An 18,394-nucleotide genomic window follows, 5' to 3' on the forward strand; every position below is an offset into this window, starting at 1 on the left:
GCACTTGGTAAGAATTGCTGGGTGCATTCTGTGGATAGGAATTCAGAGACTGCATTGGGCCCAGTGGAAAGGAATGTGGCAATCAATTAGTAATGTCTGCTCTGCGTGCAGTAACAGCAGTGGTGGCCTGTGTCCTGTGTATCTGCCCTCCCCACCCTGGTCTTGGGAGACCCTTGGGTTCCTCTGAGAGGGGCTGTCTCTCCCTGAGAGATCCTTGGGAGGAGAAGCCCTTTTACCATGTCTGTCAGAGTAGAGCAGAGGTCTGCTGGGCCAGGACTACATAACCCATTGTTCTCCCTTCAGCTCCAGCTAATCCCCAGAGCCAGGGGTGGCCAGGGTGACAGATACTTCTTGCTAGAGCAGGGTCCTCAGATTTATTCTGGTACGTGTCTAATCTCCAGGCAGCTCCATCCATTTGTTTACCCTCCTGGGCCTCAGTTTCTGGATCTGAGGAACAGGACACAGTGGGAGACAGACACGTACACGTCTAATTATAATGCCTCTTCCTGCTGGGAAGCCGGGGGCTCAGCTTGGGACAGAATGCTGCTCAGAGCCCTGCTTGGGGCCCACGCCCCTCCCTCCCCAGGTGGCTGGATGCTGAAGATGACTCAGACACAGGAGCAAGACAGGGGCTTTTACTCATGCCTGGCAAGCAACGAGGCTGGGGAGGCGCGGAGGAACTTCAGTGTGGAGGTGCTGGGTGCGTTACAACCCCATTCTCATGGGTGCCCTGTGAACTCTTCCGCACTGCCTGGGAGCTCCCAGAGGCAGGGCCCCAGACTCATGGCTCATGCTGTAGCAGGGGCCCAGCACAGAGAAGGAGGGAGAAGCTAAGCCTTGTATGCTTTGCCTCATCAAAAACCTTTGTTTAAGCCTGGGCAGTGTGGTGAAACCCTGTCTCTATTAAATGTACAAAAATTAACTGGGCATGGTGGTACACGCCTGTAGTCTCAGCTACTCGGGAGGCAGAGGCTGCAGTGATTGTGCCACTGCACTCCAGCCCAGGTAACAAGAAACCTCTGTTCTGAGGCCGCCATGAAACTTTCCAGAAACAGCAGGGACAATCCAAAGTGGAAGGGGGCAAATATTTTTGACACCACTAAGACTACCTGCCTCTCATCAGAGTCTTCTTCTGAGACACTGGTACTTCCATCAGCTAGCAGGAAATGTTTCTTAAACTCACCACCCTATGGAAACAGGCATGGGATGGGGAAACTGAGGCACAAGAAACGGTGGGCTCTTGGCTTCCTGTTCTGTGATTGTGTAGCCTGGGCGGGCCAGCCCCCCCCAGTCACTAGCCATTTGTCTCCCTGCTTCTCCCAGTTCCTCCCAGTATTGAGAATGAGGACTTGGAGGAGGTGATCAAGGTCCCTGAGGGACAGACTGCCCATCTTATGTGCAATGTCACAGGTAAGGGCCACATGATGTGGTGGGCTGGGAGAAAGGGTGGGAAGGCACCTTTAGAAAGGAGGGGATCCCTGGGGATCTGCCCGCCTGCCCCAGCCCCACTCCTCCTGACTGGGGTCTCTCTACGTCTTGGACTCGGCACCAGGTCCCGGCTCATCTTTGCATGTGTTCTTCCATCCCAAACACTCTTCCCTCTCCCCACCTCACTACAGACCTCAGCTTTCAGGACCCTCCACAGGGAGTCCTTGGCTGGCCCCTAAGGCCCAGTGGGCCACCTCCACTGGGCTCCCACAAGCCCCAGTGCTTCCCTGTCCTAGCACTAACCCACATTGGACCATAGTGGCCTTGTGGCATCTGAGCTTCTTGAAGACCCAGCTGCTGCCTTGTCACCATGGTTTCCCCAGTGCCTGGCAGAGTAGGCTCCCATTAATGCTTATGGGTTGAAGGATGGATGGATGGATGGATGGATGGATGGATAGAGGGATAGGTAGGTGGATGGATAGATGGATAGGTAGGTGGATGGGTAGATAAATGAACGGGTGGATGAATGAATGAGGGTTGGGTGGATGGATGGATGGATGGGTGGGTGGGTGGGTGGATGGATGGATGGATGGATGGATAGATGGATAGGTAGGTGAATGGATAGATGGATAGGTAGGTGGATGGGTAGATAAATGAATGGGTAGATGAATGAATGAGCGTTGGATGGATGGATGGATGGATGGATGGATGGATGGATGGATGTGTGGATGGGTGCATGGATGGATGGATGGATGGAGAGATTTGTGGATGATTGGCTGAATAAAAGGATAGGTGGGTAGGTAGATGGGTGGACGGTTGGATGGTTGGGTGGTTGGGTGGGTGAATGGGTGGATTGATGGGTAGGTGGATGAATGGAGAAATGAATGGATGATTGGTTGAATGGAGGGATAGTTGGGTAGGTAGAAGAATGGATGGTTGGATAGTTGGATGGTTGGGTGGATGGGTGGGTGTGTGGATGAATGGAGAGATGAATGGATGAATTGATTGAATGGAAGGATAGGTGAGTAGGTAGATGAATGGATAGTTGGATGGATGGATGGGTGGGTGGTGTGTGGGTGGGTGGATAAGTGAATGGATGGAAGCAATAACTTGTTTTTCTGTCTTGCCTGTCTATACGAAGCCATCTCTACCCATTCCTCAGTAAGGAGAAGGCAGCCGAATCACAGAGGAAGCAGCACAGGCTGCTGCTGCTTCTTTTTGTGCTTCATGGCGTCTGGGCCGGGATGGAAAATTCACATCCCCTGACCCATCTGGGAGCAGCCTGTGACCCCTGGGCTGCCCTAGTCAAAGCCTGCCAAATTGTCTCATTCTCTGCGCTGCATACAGGCCACCCACAGCCCAAGCTCACATGGTTCAAAGATGGCCGGCCCCTGGCTGGTGGAGATGCTCACCACATCTCCCCAGATGGAGTCCTCCTGCGGGTCCTCCAGGCAAACCTGTCCAGTGCTGGCCACTACTCCTGCATTGCAGCCAACGCTGTTGGGGAGAAGACAAAACACTTCCAGCTCAGTGTCCTGTGTAAGTTTTGGGCATCTCCTAGCCACTGCAGGTCCTGGAGGGAGGGAGAAGCAAGGTGACTGGCTCCTTACAGACAACTTCCCACAAACCATTCTACTATTTTTCTTCTAATTCTCCGAGTTTGACAACAAAAATCATATAGCGACTCTATTGACTGAACATTTATTATGGGCCAGGCATTTCAACAGGCCTGATTGATTGAATCTTCACAATGACACTAGGAGGTGGGAGATGTGCTTGTCCCCATGTCATTGATGAAGCCCTGAGGCTCAGAGAGGTGACAAGAGTTATTGCCAGGCCCCAGGGTGGTGGGTTCACAACCAGGCATCTCTCCATCTCCTGAGGACAATACATACCTACTATTCTGTTAGCCTGGAGAGACAGAGCATCTATCAAATGAGAGGGGCACAGACCAGCTTAGAAAAATCTGTTTCTAAAATGCTGGCAGTTAAAAGGAGAGTCCCCTGCCGGGGTTGAAAGAAGAAATCCTGGGACCAATGAAAGCAAAGCTACTCTACTCAGCGGGGAACAAAGCCCTCCAACTCCCACTCCCCCCTCAAACAAAATTGAGAAGCCTCTGGTTAATTGGTAGAGAGGCTGGATGTTGAGAAGCTATGGGGGAAATGGAGGCAGAAATTATTCAGCTTTCCCTTGTAGTATTGCTTAGTGTTTGGAGAGCTGGGCTCTGGGTCACCCAGGCCTGAGTTCAAGCCTGGCCACCCGGGCATGGGCTTCTCTAAGCCCCAGTTTCCCATCTCTGTAATGTAACTGACAGAAGTACCGAGGCCAAGCACTGGGGTCTGAGGCTTTCCTGGTCCTTAGTCTAGGGTCAGGGATCTCTGCTCACAAGTGCCTCCCTGGCCCCCCATCACAGTGGCTCCCACCATCCTGGGAGGGGCCGAGGACAGTGCAGACGAGGAGGTGACCGTGACTGTCAACAACCCCATCTCTCTGATCTGCGAGGCCCTGGCCTTCCCTTCCCCCAACATCACCTGGATGAAGGACGGGGCACTGTTTGAGGCCTCCAGGAACATCCAGCTGCTCCCAGGTGACGCCCTCTGGGGGGAAGGAGGGAGGGGACAGGTGACATGTCATCAGAGTTGGAGGAGAGGACCTGTGAGCCTGTCCTCATGCCTGGCATGAGGCTGCAGATTTGGGGTGACCCTGGCCACTGGCCCCCACACAGGTACCCATGGGCTGCAGATCCTGAATGCCCAGAAGGAAGATGCTGGCCAGTACACCTGCGTGGTCACCAATGAGCTCGGGGAGGCTGTGAAAAACTACCATGTGGAAGTGCTCAGTGAGTCGGGGACCCTGGTGCTCAGTGAGTGCTCAGCGAGTCGGGGCACAGCCGGATGGGCAGAAGACCGCCCAGGAACCTAGGGGCCTAGGCACCTGAGCCACCCTTGGTGCTCCAGGGGGTCTCCATGTGGCATATGTCCTCTGACCGTCACCGGGCAGCTAGGGCAGGCTCCAGAGGACACGATGAGGAGAGAACAGTGAGTTAGGGCTTGGGCCACGTGGGCTCCCAGACCCACTGCAGTCCTAGCTTCCTAATGCCACTTCTGCTTTGGGGTATAACCAGAGGCTCTGCAGATTGAGACTTGGGACCCCCAAGGAAGTCCTCTGAGGTGACCCCAGAAATTCCCCTGCCTCAGACCTGCCCCATCCTATAACTTTTGCAGACAAATGCTCTCTCCCTTAAGTGGACAGCCAGGAGCAGGCTGGCTTCCAGGATCCCTGTGTCTCTTGGGCCGGCCCCCATGTCTGGGGCTACCCCCAGGACCAGGGTAAGCTCAGGGTCTCAGCACCCATTCCCCAGCTCTGCTCTCAGACCCCTCGTGCTTTTCAGTCCCCCCTTCCATCTCCAAAGACGACCCCTTGGGGGAGGTCGACATGAAGGAGGTGAAGACCAAGGTCAACAGCACCTTGACCCTGGAGTGTGAGAGCTGGGCTGTGCCCCCACCCACCATCCGCTGGTACAAGGACGGACAGGTGAGTGTGGGACCTCCTGCGCAGCGTCTGGCTCTCACCTCTGCTTCCAGCTGGTTCTGCTTGGAACCTTCCAGAAAAGGCTTCCCTTAAAGCACCTAGCCCTAGAGCTGGTCCGGGCCCCAGTCACCCTTTATTTATTTTATTTTTATTTTTTTGAGATGGAGTCTTGCCCTGTCGTCAAGGCTGGAGTACAGTGGTGCAATCTTGGCTCACTGCAACCTCTGCCTCCTGGGTTCAAGCAATTCTCCCTGCCTCAGCCTCTTGAGTAGCTGGAATTACAGGTGCCCGCCACCATGCCCAGCTAATTTTTGTAATTTTTGGTAGAGATGGGGTTTCACCGTGTTGGCCAGGTTGGTCTCGCGCTCCTGACCTCAGGTCATCTGCCCGCCTTGGCCTCCCAAAGTGTTGGGATTACAGGCATGAGCCACCGCACCCGGCCTTTATTTTATTTTATTTTTTTATTTTTATTTTTGAGACAGAGTCTTGCTCTGTCACCCAGGCTGGAGTACAGTGGCACGATCTTGGCTCACTGCAGCCTCTGCCTCCTGGGTTCAAGTGATTCTCCTGCCTCAGCCTCCTGAGTAGCTAGGATTATAGGCGCCCGCCACCACGCCCAGCTAATTTTTTATATTTTTAGTAGAGATGGGGCTCCTTCATGTTGGCCAGGCTGATCTCAAACTCCTGACCTTGTGATCCACCCACCTTGGCCTCCCAAAGTTCCGGGATTACAGGCCTGGCCACCGCGCCCAGCCATATTTTTAATAAAAAGTTGAACTCTTTGTAAACTTTAAACTCTACTATTTTCACCCATGTGTGGCCCTTCTCATCTTTATGCTCTGTGGATTTGGTTTTATAAACGTCTCAGGGTGTTCTTGTCACTTTATGCTGCATTTTTGGAGAATGTATTGAGAAGTAAGCACACTTGTCTTGCTGCTCTCGGCCCCTCATTTCTGATCTCCCTTCCCCTGACCCCCTCGTCCTCCTCACAGCCCGTGACCCCCAGCTCGCGGCTGCAGGTCCTGGGTGAAGGGCGACTGCTCCAGATCCAGCCCACACAGGTCTCAGACTCGGGGCGGTACCTGTGTGTGGCCACCAATGTGGCTGGCGAGGACGACCAGGACTTCAATGTGCTCATCCAGGGTGCGTGGCACCAGTGGGCCGCGGGTGGGGCATCGGCCAGTGTGAGGACATTGCGGGGCTGGCCCTCCGCAGGCCCCCACCATGTGTCCTGCAGCTCACACGCCACCCGCGGCATCGCCCACTGGCTCATCTCAGCCGCCCAGAACGGCATCCTGCCCCAACCCCTCTGCCTTGAGAGACCAAAGTCAAAGACATGAGGGCTGTGGCCCCAAATCATAGAATTGAGTGGTGGAGCCTGGAATGGTCTGATTGAGCGAGAACGCCACACTCTTAGCCCCTCTGCCAGATGCCTCTCACCCTGTTAGGGAAACCTGGGGATTTGCTTCAGAATCTCTGGTGGAGAGTAAGCTGAGTGGCTGCCTCAGTGGTTGAAATTGCTTGTGGGTGCCTGGGGCTCATTATATTCTTCTCTTGCTTGCGTCAGTGTTTGACGTTTTCCTTTTTAAAAAGTGAAGGAAGGAAAGGAGGGAGCTGGGAGTCAGAGATGCTGGGAGGGAGAGGCTGGGAGGCTGGGAGAGGGGGGCTGAGAAGCTAGAAAGAGGAGGCCGGGAGGGGGATGCTGGAAGGCTACATGGGGGAGGCTGGGGGGAAACTGTGGAGACTGGGAGGGAGAGACTAAGAGGCTGGGATGAGGAGGCTGGGGAGGAGGCTGGGAAGGGGAGGCTGGGAGGCTGGGATGAGGAGGCTTGTAGACTGAGATGGGACGGCTAGGAAAGGGAGGCTGGGAGGGGGAGGCAGGGAGGCTGGGGGGGGAGGCCAGGAGGGGGAGGGTGGAAGGTAGGAAGGGGAGGCTGGGAGGCAGGGAGATGGGAGTGGGAGGCTGGGATGGGGAGGCTGGGAAAGAGAGGCTGGGAGGGGGAGGCAGGGAGGTGGGAAGGGGAGGCTGGGAACGGGAGGCTGGGAGGTGGGAAGGGGAGGCTGGGAGCAGGAGGCTGGGAGGCTAGAAAGGGGAGGCAGGGAGGCAGGAGGCTGACAGGCAAGCTGGGCGATGGATAAGTGTTCAGAACTAGGTTTTGCTATACAATGCCCGTGGAGTGTCCTGGCAGGAGGAACACCTGCTCCGGGCTGCTTATACCCTTTTTCATCTCTGGTGCTTCTGGCCACCAGTCCTCTAGCCCTGGCTCTGTCATGGACTGGGTATGTTACCTGGGGACAACCTGGGGATGACACGGCCTCCTCCGGGCCTCAATTTGATCCTTTGTGAAATGCAGGTGATCAAAGCAGGTGACCTTGAGGGCTCCCCTCCATTTCTAAAACTGATGATTTTGTGCCTCTATGCTCTGATAAATAAACATTGGCTAAAGCTTAGTATCTGGCTTCCAACTGTGAAAAATATTTCCATGTTACAGGGAGTCTTTAGCGCCCATTAGACATGAGCTGCTTAGGGAAGGAGCCTTATCCTAGTGCTCAGCACATAATAGTTGCTCAATAAACACCGGTTTAGGGAGTGAGGGAATTTAAGGTCCGTGACCTAAGGGAATGTGGCCCAAGTAATGGATTTCCGCACCTGGGAGAGGCTGGGACAAGAATCTCCGTGAGCAGAGGTGCATTCCCCACCCCTCTGCTGTGCTTCCTAAGGGGTTTGTCTCCCCCACCCAGTGCCCCCCATGTTCCAGAAGGTGGGTGATGCCAGTGCAGCCTTCGAGATCCTGTCCCGGGAGGAGGAGGCCCGGGGCGGAGTCACGGAATACAGGGAGATCGTGGAGAACAACCCAGCCTACCTGTACTGCGACACCAACGCGATCCCACCCCCAGACCTCACCTGGTACAGAGAGGATCAGCCCCTCTCGGCCGGGGATGGGGTGTCTGTGCTACAAGGTGGGTCAGGGCTGCGTGAAGAAAGTGGGCGCTTTGAACTCTCCTGTGTGCTGCCTGCTGTGTGACCTTAAACAGAGCACACAACCACTCTGGACCTTAGCTGCAATTTGTAAACTGGGGCTACAAGTTCTTTGCCTGTGTGAAGGCAAAGACTGGATTGCCTTTTGCCTCTGGTTTATAGAGCAGAACCTCCTATCATGAGGCATGCCCTTCTGGGCTTCAAGATCCGTAATGTCGTTAAATGATCGGCAGAAGCTGCCACTTTCTCTGCAGAGGCAGCTGGCTTCTTTGTTAATCGTCAACAATTCTCATGACCCCAAATGCTGACGAAGCTCTAGCTGGGCGTTGAAGGGCACACTGTGGTGGCTGAACTTATGTCTTTTGTGTCTGGTTTTTTTTTTTCTTTGTCTTTTTTTCTGTTTTTATTTTTTGAGACAGAGTTTCGCTCTTGTTGCCCAGGCTGGAGTGCAATGGTGCAACCTCGGCTCACTGCAACCTCCACCTCCTGGGTTCAAGTGATTGATTCTCCTGCCTCAGCCTCCCAAGTAGCTGGGATTACAGGCATGCGCCACCACGCCTGGCTACTTTTTGTATTTTTAGTAGAGATGGGGTTTTTCCATGTTGGCCAGCCTGGTCTCGAACTCCCAACCTCAGCTGATCCACCGTCTCGGATCGGCCTCCCAACCTGCTGGGATTATAGGCGTGAGACACCACACCCAGCCAGGTTTTGTTTTTTCTTTCACCACCTTAAGTGGTGTTTGTTTATTTAAGGTAATTTAATTTTTTTAAGTAAACCTTTTATTTTAGAATAATTTTTTGTAGGTGATTTTGACTTAAAAGGCTCCAGGGGTGGGGCTTAGAAATGCCCGGCCCACCTGGCTCATGAGGGAAGCCTGGGTGGTCTCTCTGTTTGAGCTTCGAACTGTGTCCTGCCAGAGATGGGCCAGCGGTGGGGCTGGTTTTGGGGAGAAGTGGTCAGTTGCACAGGTCTCCAATGAGCAGAATCAGACCAGGATTTCTACTTTGGTGCTTGCAAGAAAAGGAGGTGGCCGGGCGCGGTGGCTGACACCTGTAATCCCAGCACTTTGGGAGGCCGAGGTGGGAGGATCGCTTGAGCCTAGGTATTCAAGACCAGCCTGGGCAACATCGTGAGACCCCATCTGTACAAAATATTTTAAAATTAGCTGGGCGTGGTGGCATGTACCTGTGGTCCCAGCTACTCAAGAGGCTGAAGAAGGAAAATCCCTTAAGCTCAGGAGGTCAAGGCTTCAGTGAGCTGTGATCATACCACTGCACTCCAGCCTGAGTGACAGATCAAGACTCTATCTCAAAAAAAGAAAAAAAAAAAAAAAAAGAAGGAGGCCTCCTGCAGATCCAGGAGTGCAACTCTTACTGAACACTGTTAGTTCCTATTAGAAACCTCTGGACAGACCCCTTAACCTGGTCACGGACCACTGATCCTGACCCCAAGTCCTGGGTGCACAGTAGGCTCTGTCACCTGCTGATCCCGATCAGACTCTAACCATCAGCTAATCCCAACCAATAGCTGAACCCAGACCACAGCCACCAACTGCCCCCCAGTCCTACCCACTTACCTTCAACCCTACCACTCACCTCTTACCCTGACAACTGATCTCTAACCTCTGTTCTCTAATCCTGAGAACATAGGCGTCATGGTCACAGCTGACCTGAATTCTTACCCTGACCTTACACTAACCTCAAACATCAACTGACCCCTACAACGCCACTGCTGCCCCAATCCTGGCCACTGGGCTCTGCAGGCTCTTAACCTGCTCAAGCCACCCACAGCCCGGGCCAGCCAGCCCCAATCTAGAATTCTGAGCATGCAGTAACCCTAACCAGGCCCCCACTGGAGACCAACTCCAGCCCCCATAGATGCCAGGCTCTGGCCTTGGCTGGCTCTATTTTTTTTTTTTTTTTTCTGAGATAGAGTCTCACTCTGTTGCCCAGGCTAGAGTACAGTGGCAATCTTGGCTCACTGCAACCTCTGCCTCCTGGGTTTAAGCGATTCTCCTGCCTCAGCCTTCTGAGTAGCTAGGATTACAGGTGTGTGCCACCACACCCAGGGAATTTTTGTATTTTTAGTAGAGATGGGGTTTCGCCATGTTGGCCAGGTTGGTCTTGAACTACTGACCTCAGGTGATCCACCTGCCTTGGCCTCCCAAAGTGCTGGGATTGTAGGATTGTAGGCGTGAGCCACTGTGCCTGGCCCCTGGCTGGCTTTTGATCACAGAGGGTCCCAGGCGATGCCTCCCCTGTCCCCACCCCTACTCCTACCCCCACCAACCACCACAGCCCCAGGAGCTGCCTCCCTTGCCTCCTGAGTCTCTGCTTGGACTCTGCCCTTGCCAAGGAGCTGGGCTCAGCACAACAGCAGAGCTGAGCCAGCAACCACTGCTGTCACGCCCAGCACTGCCATGAAGGCTCAGGTTTGCCATCTGTAAGATGGGAGTGACAACAGCGTGTGCCCCACAGAGGCACTGTGGGACAGACCGAGAATGTGCAGCCCAGGGCCTGGCACGCAGCGAGTGGTGGCTGTGCCCTGACTTGACTCCACTCCACCCGTGAGCTGGGCAGGACAGGCTGATTCTCCTCATTTCACAGATGAGGCAGGGGACAGTCACATGTCCCAGGTCCACTCCAGAGGAGGGGGCAGCGTCCTTGCTCTTGTGGGTGACTCTCGTGCCTGAGCTCAGGCCTCTGTCCCATGTCCCTGCAGGAGGCCGGGTCCTGCAGATCCCCCTGGTGCGGGCAGAGGACGCCGGGAGGTACTCGTGCAAGGCCTCCAACGAGGTGGGCGAGGACTGGCTGCACTACGAGCTGCTGGTGCTGAGTGAGTGGCGGGGCCTGCAGGTGGGGATTCCTGGGACTGCAGGCGCTGTAAGGGCCTCCCTCAGAAGGGGACGAGGCAAAGTGCACGCAGTCTTGCTGTACTCAGAGGTTGAAATTGGAGTTACAAGCTCGGCCTCAAAAAATCATGCAGGACTGAGCACAGGTTCCAAGTCAGAAGCTTCCTGGCTGTGTGATGTCAAGCAAATCACAACCCTTTCTGTGCCCCCGATTCCTTAGCTGTGTCAGGGATAGGGAGGGCTTGGAGAGAAGGGCATGAGGATCCCGGCCAGCGCCTGACACCGAGTGCCACTCTCGCCTCCACGGCCACCCCCACCCCCAGGGACCTGCGCCGGCCCCTCAGCCTCTTCTCCCCCACCCCCAGCCCCACCTGTGATCCTCGGTGACACAGAGGAGCTGGTGGAAGAGGTGACAGTCAACGCCAGCAGCACCGTCAGCCTGCAGTGCCCAGCCCTGGGAAACCCCGTGCCCACAATCTCGTGGCTCCAGAATGGGCTGCCTTTCTCCCCGAGCCCACGGCTGCAGGTCCTGGAGGATGGACAAGTCTTGCAGGTCAGGGCAGCCCCCTGCACGGGCTAGGGGCAGTGGCTGCTGAGGCCCAGCACCACTTGTCTGGGAGCCAGGGAGGGGTCGTTATCTGCAAATGAGGCTCTTTGCTGGGAACCATGCTGGAGCCCAGCCAAGAATCACCTGTGAGGAGTCATGCTGGGCCAGCACAGGCCTGTGCACGGCATCCAAAGCTTCAGGAGACACCTAGCAAAGGATGCACATGAGTGTGGGACCCAGAGCCCAGCACCGCACAGAGCAGCCTTCCGCGGGACCGCCAGCTGGCGCGTGCAGAGCCGTGCCCAGCACTCAGACATCAGGCAGCCCCCTGAGTCCCCCCATGTGCAGACACAGAGCTGCAGGGACCCCGGGAGCCCAACACACACAGCACGGCCCTCCACAGGGGTGGGGGAGGCTCTTGTCACATCTGGTTTGCTACAAAGAACCACCCAACACCAACCTCATATGCCCGCTCCTGAGCGCCACACAAGGCCCTGGATGGAGGAGGTTCCAGGTCTCCCTGAGCTACCTGGTGCCTGCTTCCCTGGCATGGGATGGGAGGGAGTCCTCGCAGTCATTCCTGGCGGTGGTGGTGTCCAAGGGGTCTCAGGCATCTCCCAGGCATGGCTCCCTGCACCCACAGGTTTCCACGGCAGAGGTGGCCGATGCCGCCAGCTACATGTGTGTGGCTGAGAACCAGGCGGGCTCCGCTGAGAAGCTCTTCACCCTCAGGGTTCAAGGTGAGCTGGGCTGAGCAGGCAGCCCTGTGGGTTCCTTTTCCCTCCCCAGGGAGCACTGCCTTGGGGCTTCCAGTATCCTGGGCTCTGGGTCCTGCAATCAGAGTTCAGGGATCCCAGCCTGGCCCCAGCCACATCCCTAGACAGAGAGCATTTGGGGGACCCTGATCACTACTGGGCCAACCCCAGGTGGTTTTAAGCAACTTTGGAGGTGGCCAGGGAACAGCTCTTTTGAGGCGTTAACACCACCATTACTGAGCACTTACTATGTACCTGACACGAGGCTAAGCACTTTCCCTGGGCTGACTCCTTCCAGCAGAGCTAGGTTAGCCCAGCTTTGCAGCTGTAGGAGGAGACTTAGGGAGGTCTCCCTCAGAGAGGAGTGGGGGGGTCTCACTGCCCCAGAGCCTGCGCTCCAAACCTCTGCAACTCATGACGTACACCGCACTGCAGTGGCTGTGAGTTCTGTCTCCAGATGGGGGGACAGCTATGGTCTCGGAGATGGAGGAAGACAGTGCTGAGCCCTCAAGGTCATGGGCTCAAACCTGAATTGATATAGCTCTGCCACTGACCAGCTGTGTGGCCTTGGAACAGTGACTCTCCCTCTCTGATCCCCTACCCAGTGTCCTTCTGTGTAAGAGAGTCATGGCAAATGGAGGTTTCTGAATTATTTGAAGTTGTGCCGAGGTGAAGCCCCAGGAGCTGGGTGAGGCTCAGGGTTTCTCCTGGGCTCCGTGCTCCCCTACTGGTGTGATTCTCATGCCTTTCTCTACCGTGGTGGCTGTGGGGATAGTCCCGCCACGAATCGCAGGCCTGGACTTGGAGCAGGTCACTGCCATCCTCAACAGCAGCGTCTCCCTCCCTTGCGACGTCCACGCTCACCCAAACCCCGAGGTCACGTGGTACAAGGACAGCCAGGCCCTCTCCCTGGGTGAAGAGGTCTTCCTCCTGCCTGGTGGGTAAACTGAGGTGTCCGGCCCAGCTCTAAGGTTACATGGGGAGAGAGTTGCTTCCCCGACCTGGGACAGGGCTGTCAGTTGGGCAGGGATTTAGGACTGGAGGCTGGGCTAGAATGCTGGTGTGAGGGGCTGGCTCCCCCTGGCAGGCACCCACACGCTGCAGCTGGGGCGAGCACGGCTGTCGGACTCCGGGATGTACACGTGCGAAGCCCTCAATGCTGCCGGCCGAGACCAGAAGCTGGTGCAGCTCAGTGTTCTGGGTATGTCCATGTCTGTCCCCGACTCGTACTGTCCCTGCTCCTTCAGTCACCCCTCAGCCCACACCCCCTGGGGAACACAGCCGGGAGAGGGCCAGGAGGCACGGGGGAGGCTGGGACGCCCGCACGGATCAGCTCTGAGGAGGGGGAGCAGTGGGATGGGCCCCAGGAGCCTGGCTGGGGAAGGGGCCTCCCCAAGCCTTGTGTGGTTGGGGAAGCCTGTTTCACGATGGAGCCTGTTTCAAGGCTCGTGGTCTTCAGAATCCTCTTGGGGAAAAGCTGGTCCAAGGCGTCTTGAGCAGGGACTCACTGGAAGGTTCTTTCTAAGCCCTGGGGCTGGTCCATCACTTGCACGAACACCAGCCAGACACTGCGCCAGGCCTGTGGGCTCACAGCCATGGGGAAGGAGGGCTTCTACATTGGTTCACTGGAGCCACAGAGGGCTGAAGGGGCCCCGACAGAGGGCTGTAACCCAGCTGGGGCCTGCCCCTGTAGGAAAAACCCTGGATGGGGGCGGGAGTCAGCATCTCCCCCATCTAGGAGGCTGAGGCTCAGAGAGGCAGGAGGCTGTCCCTGGTCACTCAGCGGGTCCTTGGCGTGCTGGCCTGGTTCTCTTCCTCCAGCTCCCCTGGGTCTGTGCCAGCCCCCGGGGCTGGGTCTGCTGTGTGACCCTGGTGGGTCTCCCCTGGCATTTTCCCTGTGGCTGAGTGGGGAGGGCACAGGGACAGCTGCAGCACCTCACTCTGCTATCTCCTGCCCCCAGTTCCCCCTGCCTTCAGGCAGGCTCCCAGCGGCCCCCAGGATGCGGTCCTGGTGAGGGTCGGGGACAAAGCTGTCCTGAGCTGTGAGACAGATGCGCTCCCTGAGCCAACTGTGACCTGGTACAAGGATGGGCAGCCCCTGGTCCTGGCGCAGCGGACCCAGGCTCTGCGGGGTGGGCAGAGGCTGGAGATCCAGGAAGCCCAGGTGAGCAACCTTGGGGGCGCGGGCAGCCATGAGCAGCTGCAGGAAAGTCGCCTCCCAGCCCTGGCGAGCTGCGGGGAGGAAGGTGGACAGGATGTGAGTTGCTGCCTCCTTGGCCTGTGGGACCCCAAACCGAGTTGATTAGCAGCTTCCAGGGTAGAAGACATGGGCGGAGCTCAGGGCTCTGGAGTCACGCTCCAGACCCAGCCCTGCAGTCATGGCATGAGCCCTTCCTGCCTCAGTTTCCTCAGCATCTAGATGCTTTTATCTGGTCCGCTCCGGCTGACCGTCTGAGACTCCTGGGGGTCTGCCCTGCCCTCCCTCCCTCCTTCCGTGGTGTGGATTAAATGCTCACAGTGTTTGTTGGATGAATGTTTGCTGTCCCCCTGGAAATCCATTCTTGGCCAGGCTCCATCCCCACAGCAAGGGGGACCTCTTCCTCCCAGCTTCGCCCAGGGAGGGAGGCCCCCAGAGCCTGTGTATTCACTGTTGAGGGGCCCTTCTGCTTCTTGAGGCTCTTGGAAAAGGCCAGAGCATCCTGATTCCCTTTGGCTCCCCATTCAGGACCAGCATATTTGGGAGGCCCCTGCTCTGGAAGTTTTGGGGGCTAGATGCTTTTGGGGAGCTCTAGCACCCCACTTCTAGCTCCAGCACACAGCCACTGTGTGCTCTTCCTCTCTCAGGTGTCGGATAAAGGTTTATACAGCTGTAAAGTCGGCAACGTGGCTGGGGAGGCCGTGCGGACCTTCACCCTCACTGTCCAGGGTAAGCCAGGGACCAGCCTGGCCAACGTGACCATGGAGCCCCTAGCAACACCCAGGGCTGCCAAGGAGGACAAAGACAATAGCTGGGCAGAAGCAGTGCCACCAAGTGCTGAGGGCACGATGACTAGAATTTGTGTACATATCTATATCTATATCTATATCTACATCTCTTTCTTTTTGTAGAGATGGGGTCTCATTATGTTGCCCAGGCTGGTTTCGAACTCCTGGGCTCAAGCAATCCTCCTGCCTCAGCCACCCAAAGTGCTGACATTACAGGCATGAGCCACTGCACCCAGCTAATTTCTAGAATTTAAAAGACTAAGGTTAGCAGGCTCCAAATAGAACTCTGCCAGTGACCTGCGTTATAGAGCTTAGTAGAGTGACTTTGTCCCTCAGAGCCTAAGGTTTACCTTCAGTGAATGAGTCTAAAAGCAGAAGCTGCCTGCCAGGCACAGTGGACCTGCCCGGTCCCATGGATCCCATGGACCACCATGACAGTGTCTATAAAGTGCTGGGCACAGGGCCTGGCACATGGGCACTAAGATGAAGGAGCCCTATGAGATCAGACACACAGGAGGCCATGTCACCTGCATCTTGATCCCCAGGGGGGCCTGTCCCATCCACCCAAGGATGGAGCACAGATGCTGTTTGATTGGACATGTGGCTCCAGCTGGGGTGAGGAGGAGCCTATTTACGCTGTCCAGGAAACTTGGCCAGATTTTCTGGCGCTCAGATGTCATGTTAGTTAGAATATAGACTTAGCTGTGCCACAAAGAGACCCCAAAATATAGTTGAGTAAATGAGAGAGTTTAACTCTTATTCAAAAGCCCAGAGGTGGGTGTCTAGGCTGGTGGGTAGCTCAGCTCCATGCGGTAGTTAAGGGACCCAGGTTCCTTCCCTCCTGTTGATCTTCCATTTCTTAGGTTGTTGTTCTTATGCATATGGTTGAAACTGGGACACGGCATCCTGTCCTGGCCCACAGGAAGCAGAAAAGAGCAGAAGTGGTGGGCAAGCATTTATTTCATGCAGAAGTTGCACCTGTCCCTTCTGCATGTATTCCATTAGTGAGCGCTCAGGCAGCTGGCTGCAGGGGATGCTGGGAAATGTAGTTTCTGCTAGAGTGATCGTGGGCTCAGCTAAAACTCTGCTATGCACAGTGGGAAGAACGGGCTGGGGGACACCAGCCATCTGCCACAGATGCCAAAGCCAGTAGCCTCCCAACCAGGTGAGTGGTGGATACATGCAACCCTGAGCCATATGCAACACAATCGTTGAAAAGGACTAAGATGGAGTGCAGGGGCTCATGCCTGTAATCCTAGCACTTTGAAAGGCTGAGGCAGGGGGATCACTTGAGCCCAGGAGTTTGAGATCAGACTGGGCAACATAATGAGACCCTGTATCTACAAAAAATAAAAACTAAAGTAACAAGAAAAGGACTGACACCAGGCTTGCTGCTCAAAGCTCCCAGCCCTTTCTGATGGCTACATTAATGAACAGTGGAAAGTTGGGGAATATCTGGTCCCTGAGAGCAAAGGCATTTCATCTTGAGCCTGGTTGACTCTGTTCCGCTGGTGGTGGCTGCCTGGGGTGTGTGACTTCATCCTGGTGGAGCAGGAGAGAGTGTTGGGATCGATTAGTGATGTCTGCCCTGGCACAGGTTAAGGACTGTGGGTGAGTGAGCCTCCCATTTACCATCCTTGGGCTAAGTAGACCCTGCTGGAGCTTTGCTTTGTAGGCTTTAAAATAGCCAGGCACTGATTCTATTTATATTTGTGAATAAAACGTAAAATGGGAACTCCTAATTACCAGGAAGAGCTTCTTAGGCCTCCCTGATCTGCCTGAGGGGAAGGAAATGGGGGAAGAGTCTCAGAATTCTGACAATCTGGCTTTTTTCCTGCAGTGCCCCCAACATTTGAGAACCCCAAGACAGAGACAGTAAGCCAGGTGGCTGGGAGCCCCCTGGTCCTGACCTGTGATGTGTCCGGGGTCCCTGCACCCACAGTCACTTGGCTGAAGGACAGGATGCCCGTGGGTGAGCACATCTGTCCTTGTCTGTTTCGTGTAAAGCATTCCTTTTTTTAATAAGATGACAGCGGAAGCGGAGGAAGGAAGTTACTGGTTGTTGTTGATCTTGGCAAAACCAGAGACTGGCGGTGCCGTGTTGGCCCCGCCCCATTTGTGTTTGAGTGAAGCGTTATTTATTGGCCCTTGGAATCCAAACATAAAGAGCGTCTCCTGTGGGGGTTTGGAAGCTCCTTTGCATCCACGCACTCAGTCAGCTCCCACGAGACAGCAGACGTGGGCTCTCCATTGTGCAGGGCAGGTGCTGAGGGCCGTGGAAAGCCCACTGGCTGACAGCATTGGCCCCCAGAGCTACTCCTTGGTGGTGACTCAGTTCTGTCCTAGCTGGGCCATTGGTCAACCCCCATCCCCCATCCAGGCCTCCCCATTCTGGCCACTTCTGTGCCCACTGTTCCTCCGCGTGAGAGCAGAAGCCCCACATGGTCTCCTGGGCCCACTGTGCCTCTCATGCAGGCTCCACGTGGGGCAGAAAGGTCTGAAGGTGCAGCTCGGAGCTGGTCCCTTGTCTGGTGGAAATCCATCCACAGCAGGGGCCGGCACTGCCAGCCACCTCTCCCTGCCCCTCCATGTGCTAAACGTGGCTGTGCTGGCTCCTCGAACCTGCCCCTCTCTCAGTAACAGCTTTATTGGGATATAATTCACACACTATATCATTCACCCACTGAAAACATCCAATTCAGTGATTTGTAGTACAGTCACAGAGTTGTGTGACCATCACCACAATCAAATATAGAACATTTTTATCACCAAAAGGACACCCCATACCCATTAGCAATCACTCCCCATTTTCCCCCCATTTCTTCTTCCCCCAGACCCAGGAAACCACAAATCTGCCTTCTGTCTCCATGGATTGGCCTGTTCTGGGCATTTCACATCAATGGCATCATAGAGTGTGTGGCCTTTTGTGTCTGGCTCCTTCCACTTAGCATGTTTTCAAGTTTCACCCATGTTGTAGCATGGATCAGTACTTCATTCTTTTTTTTTTTTTTTCTGAGACGGAGTCTCACTCTGTTACCCAGGCTGGGGTGCGGTGCCACAATCTCGGCTCACTGCAACCTCCGCCTCCCGGGTTCAAGCGATTCTCCTGCCTTAGCCTCCCGAGTAGCTGGGATTACAGGTGCGCACCACCACGCCCAGCTAATGTTTGTATTTTTAGTAGAGACAGGGTTTCACCATATTGGTCAGGCTGGTCTTGAACTCCTGACCTCAGGTGATCCACGTGCCTCGGCCTCCCACAGTGCTGGGATTATAGGCATGAGCCACCGTGCCCGGCCAGTGCTTCATTATTTTTAAAA

General features: G+C 55.5%; 1 protein-coding gene across 1 annotated transcript in view; it reads left to right on the forward strand.

Annotated features, from left to right (window-relative positions):
- HMCN2 (hemicentin 2) overlaps positions 1-18,394 on the forward strand; it is a 164,354-nt gene that overhangs the window by 101,635 nt on the left and 44,325 nt on the right. Inside the window, exons 47-62 of the mRNA XM_054520713.2 lie at positions 587-700; positions 1,324-1,410; positions 2,776-2,967; positions 3,842-4,015; positions 4,154-4,267; positions 4,820-4,962; positions 5,952-6,102; positions 7,702-7,920; positions 10,661-10,774; positions 11,156-11,343; positions 11,981-12,077; positions 12,868-13,029; positions 13,180-13,293; positions 14,054-14,256; positions 14,937-15,018; positions 16,918-17,049. Of these exons, the coding sequence (XP_054376688.1) occupies positions 587-700; positions 1,324-1,410; positions 2,776-2,967; positions 3,842-4,015; positions 4,154-4,267; positions 4,820-4,962; positions 5,952-6,102; positions 7,702-7,920; positions 10,661-10,774; positions 11,156-11,343; positions 11,981-12,077; positions 12,868-13,029; positions 13,180-13,293; positions 14,054-14,256; positions 14,937-15,018; positions 16,918-17,049 (2,286 nt within the window). The remainder of the gene's footprint in view (positions 1-586; positions 701-1,323; positions 1,411-2,775; positions 2,968-3,841; positions 4,016-4,153; positions 4,268-4,819; positions 4,963-5,951; positions 6,103-7,701; positions 7,921-10,660; positions 10,775-11,155; positions 11,344-11,980; positions 12,078-12,867; positions 13,030-13,179; positions 13,294-14,053; positions 14,257-14,936; positions 15,019-16,917; positions 17,050-18,394) is intronic.

Source organism: Pongo abelii, chromosome 13 (assembly GCF_028885655.2).
Source record: "Pongo abelii isolate AG06213 chromosome 13, NHGRI_mPonAbe1-v2.0_pri, whole genome shotgun sequence".
NCBI classification, from domain to species: Eukaryota; Metazoa; Chordata; class Mammalia; order Primates; family Hominidae; genus Pongo; species Pongo abelii.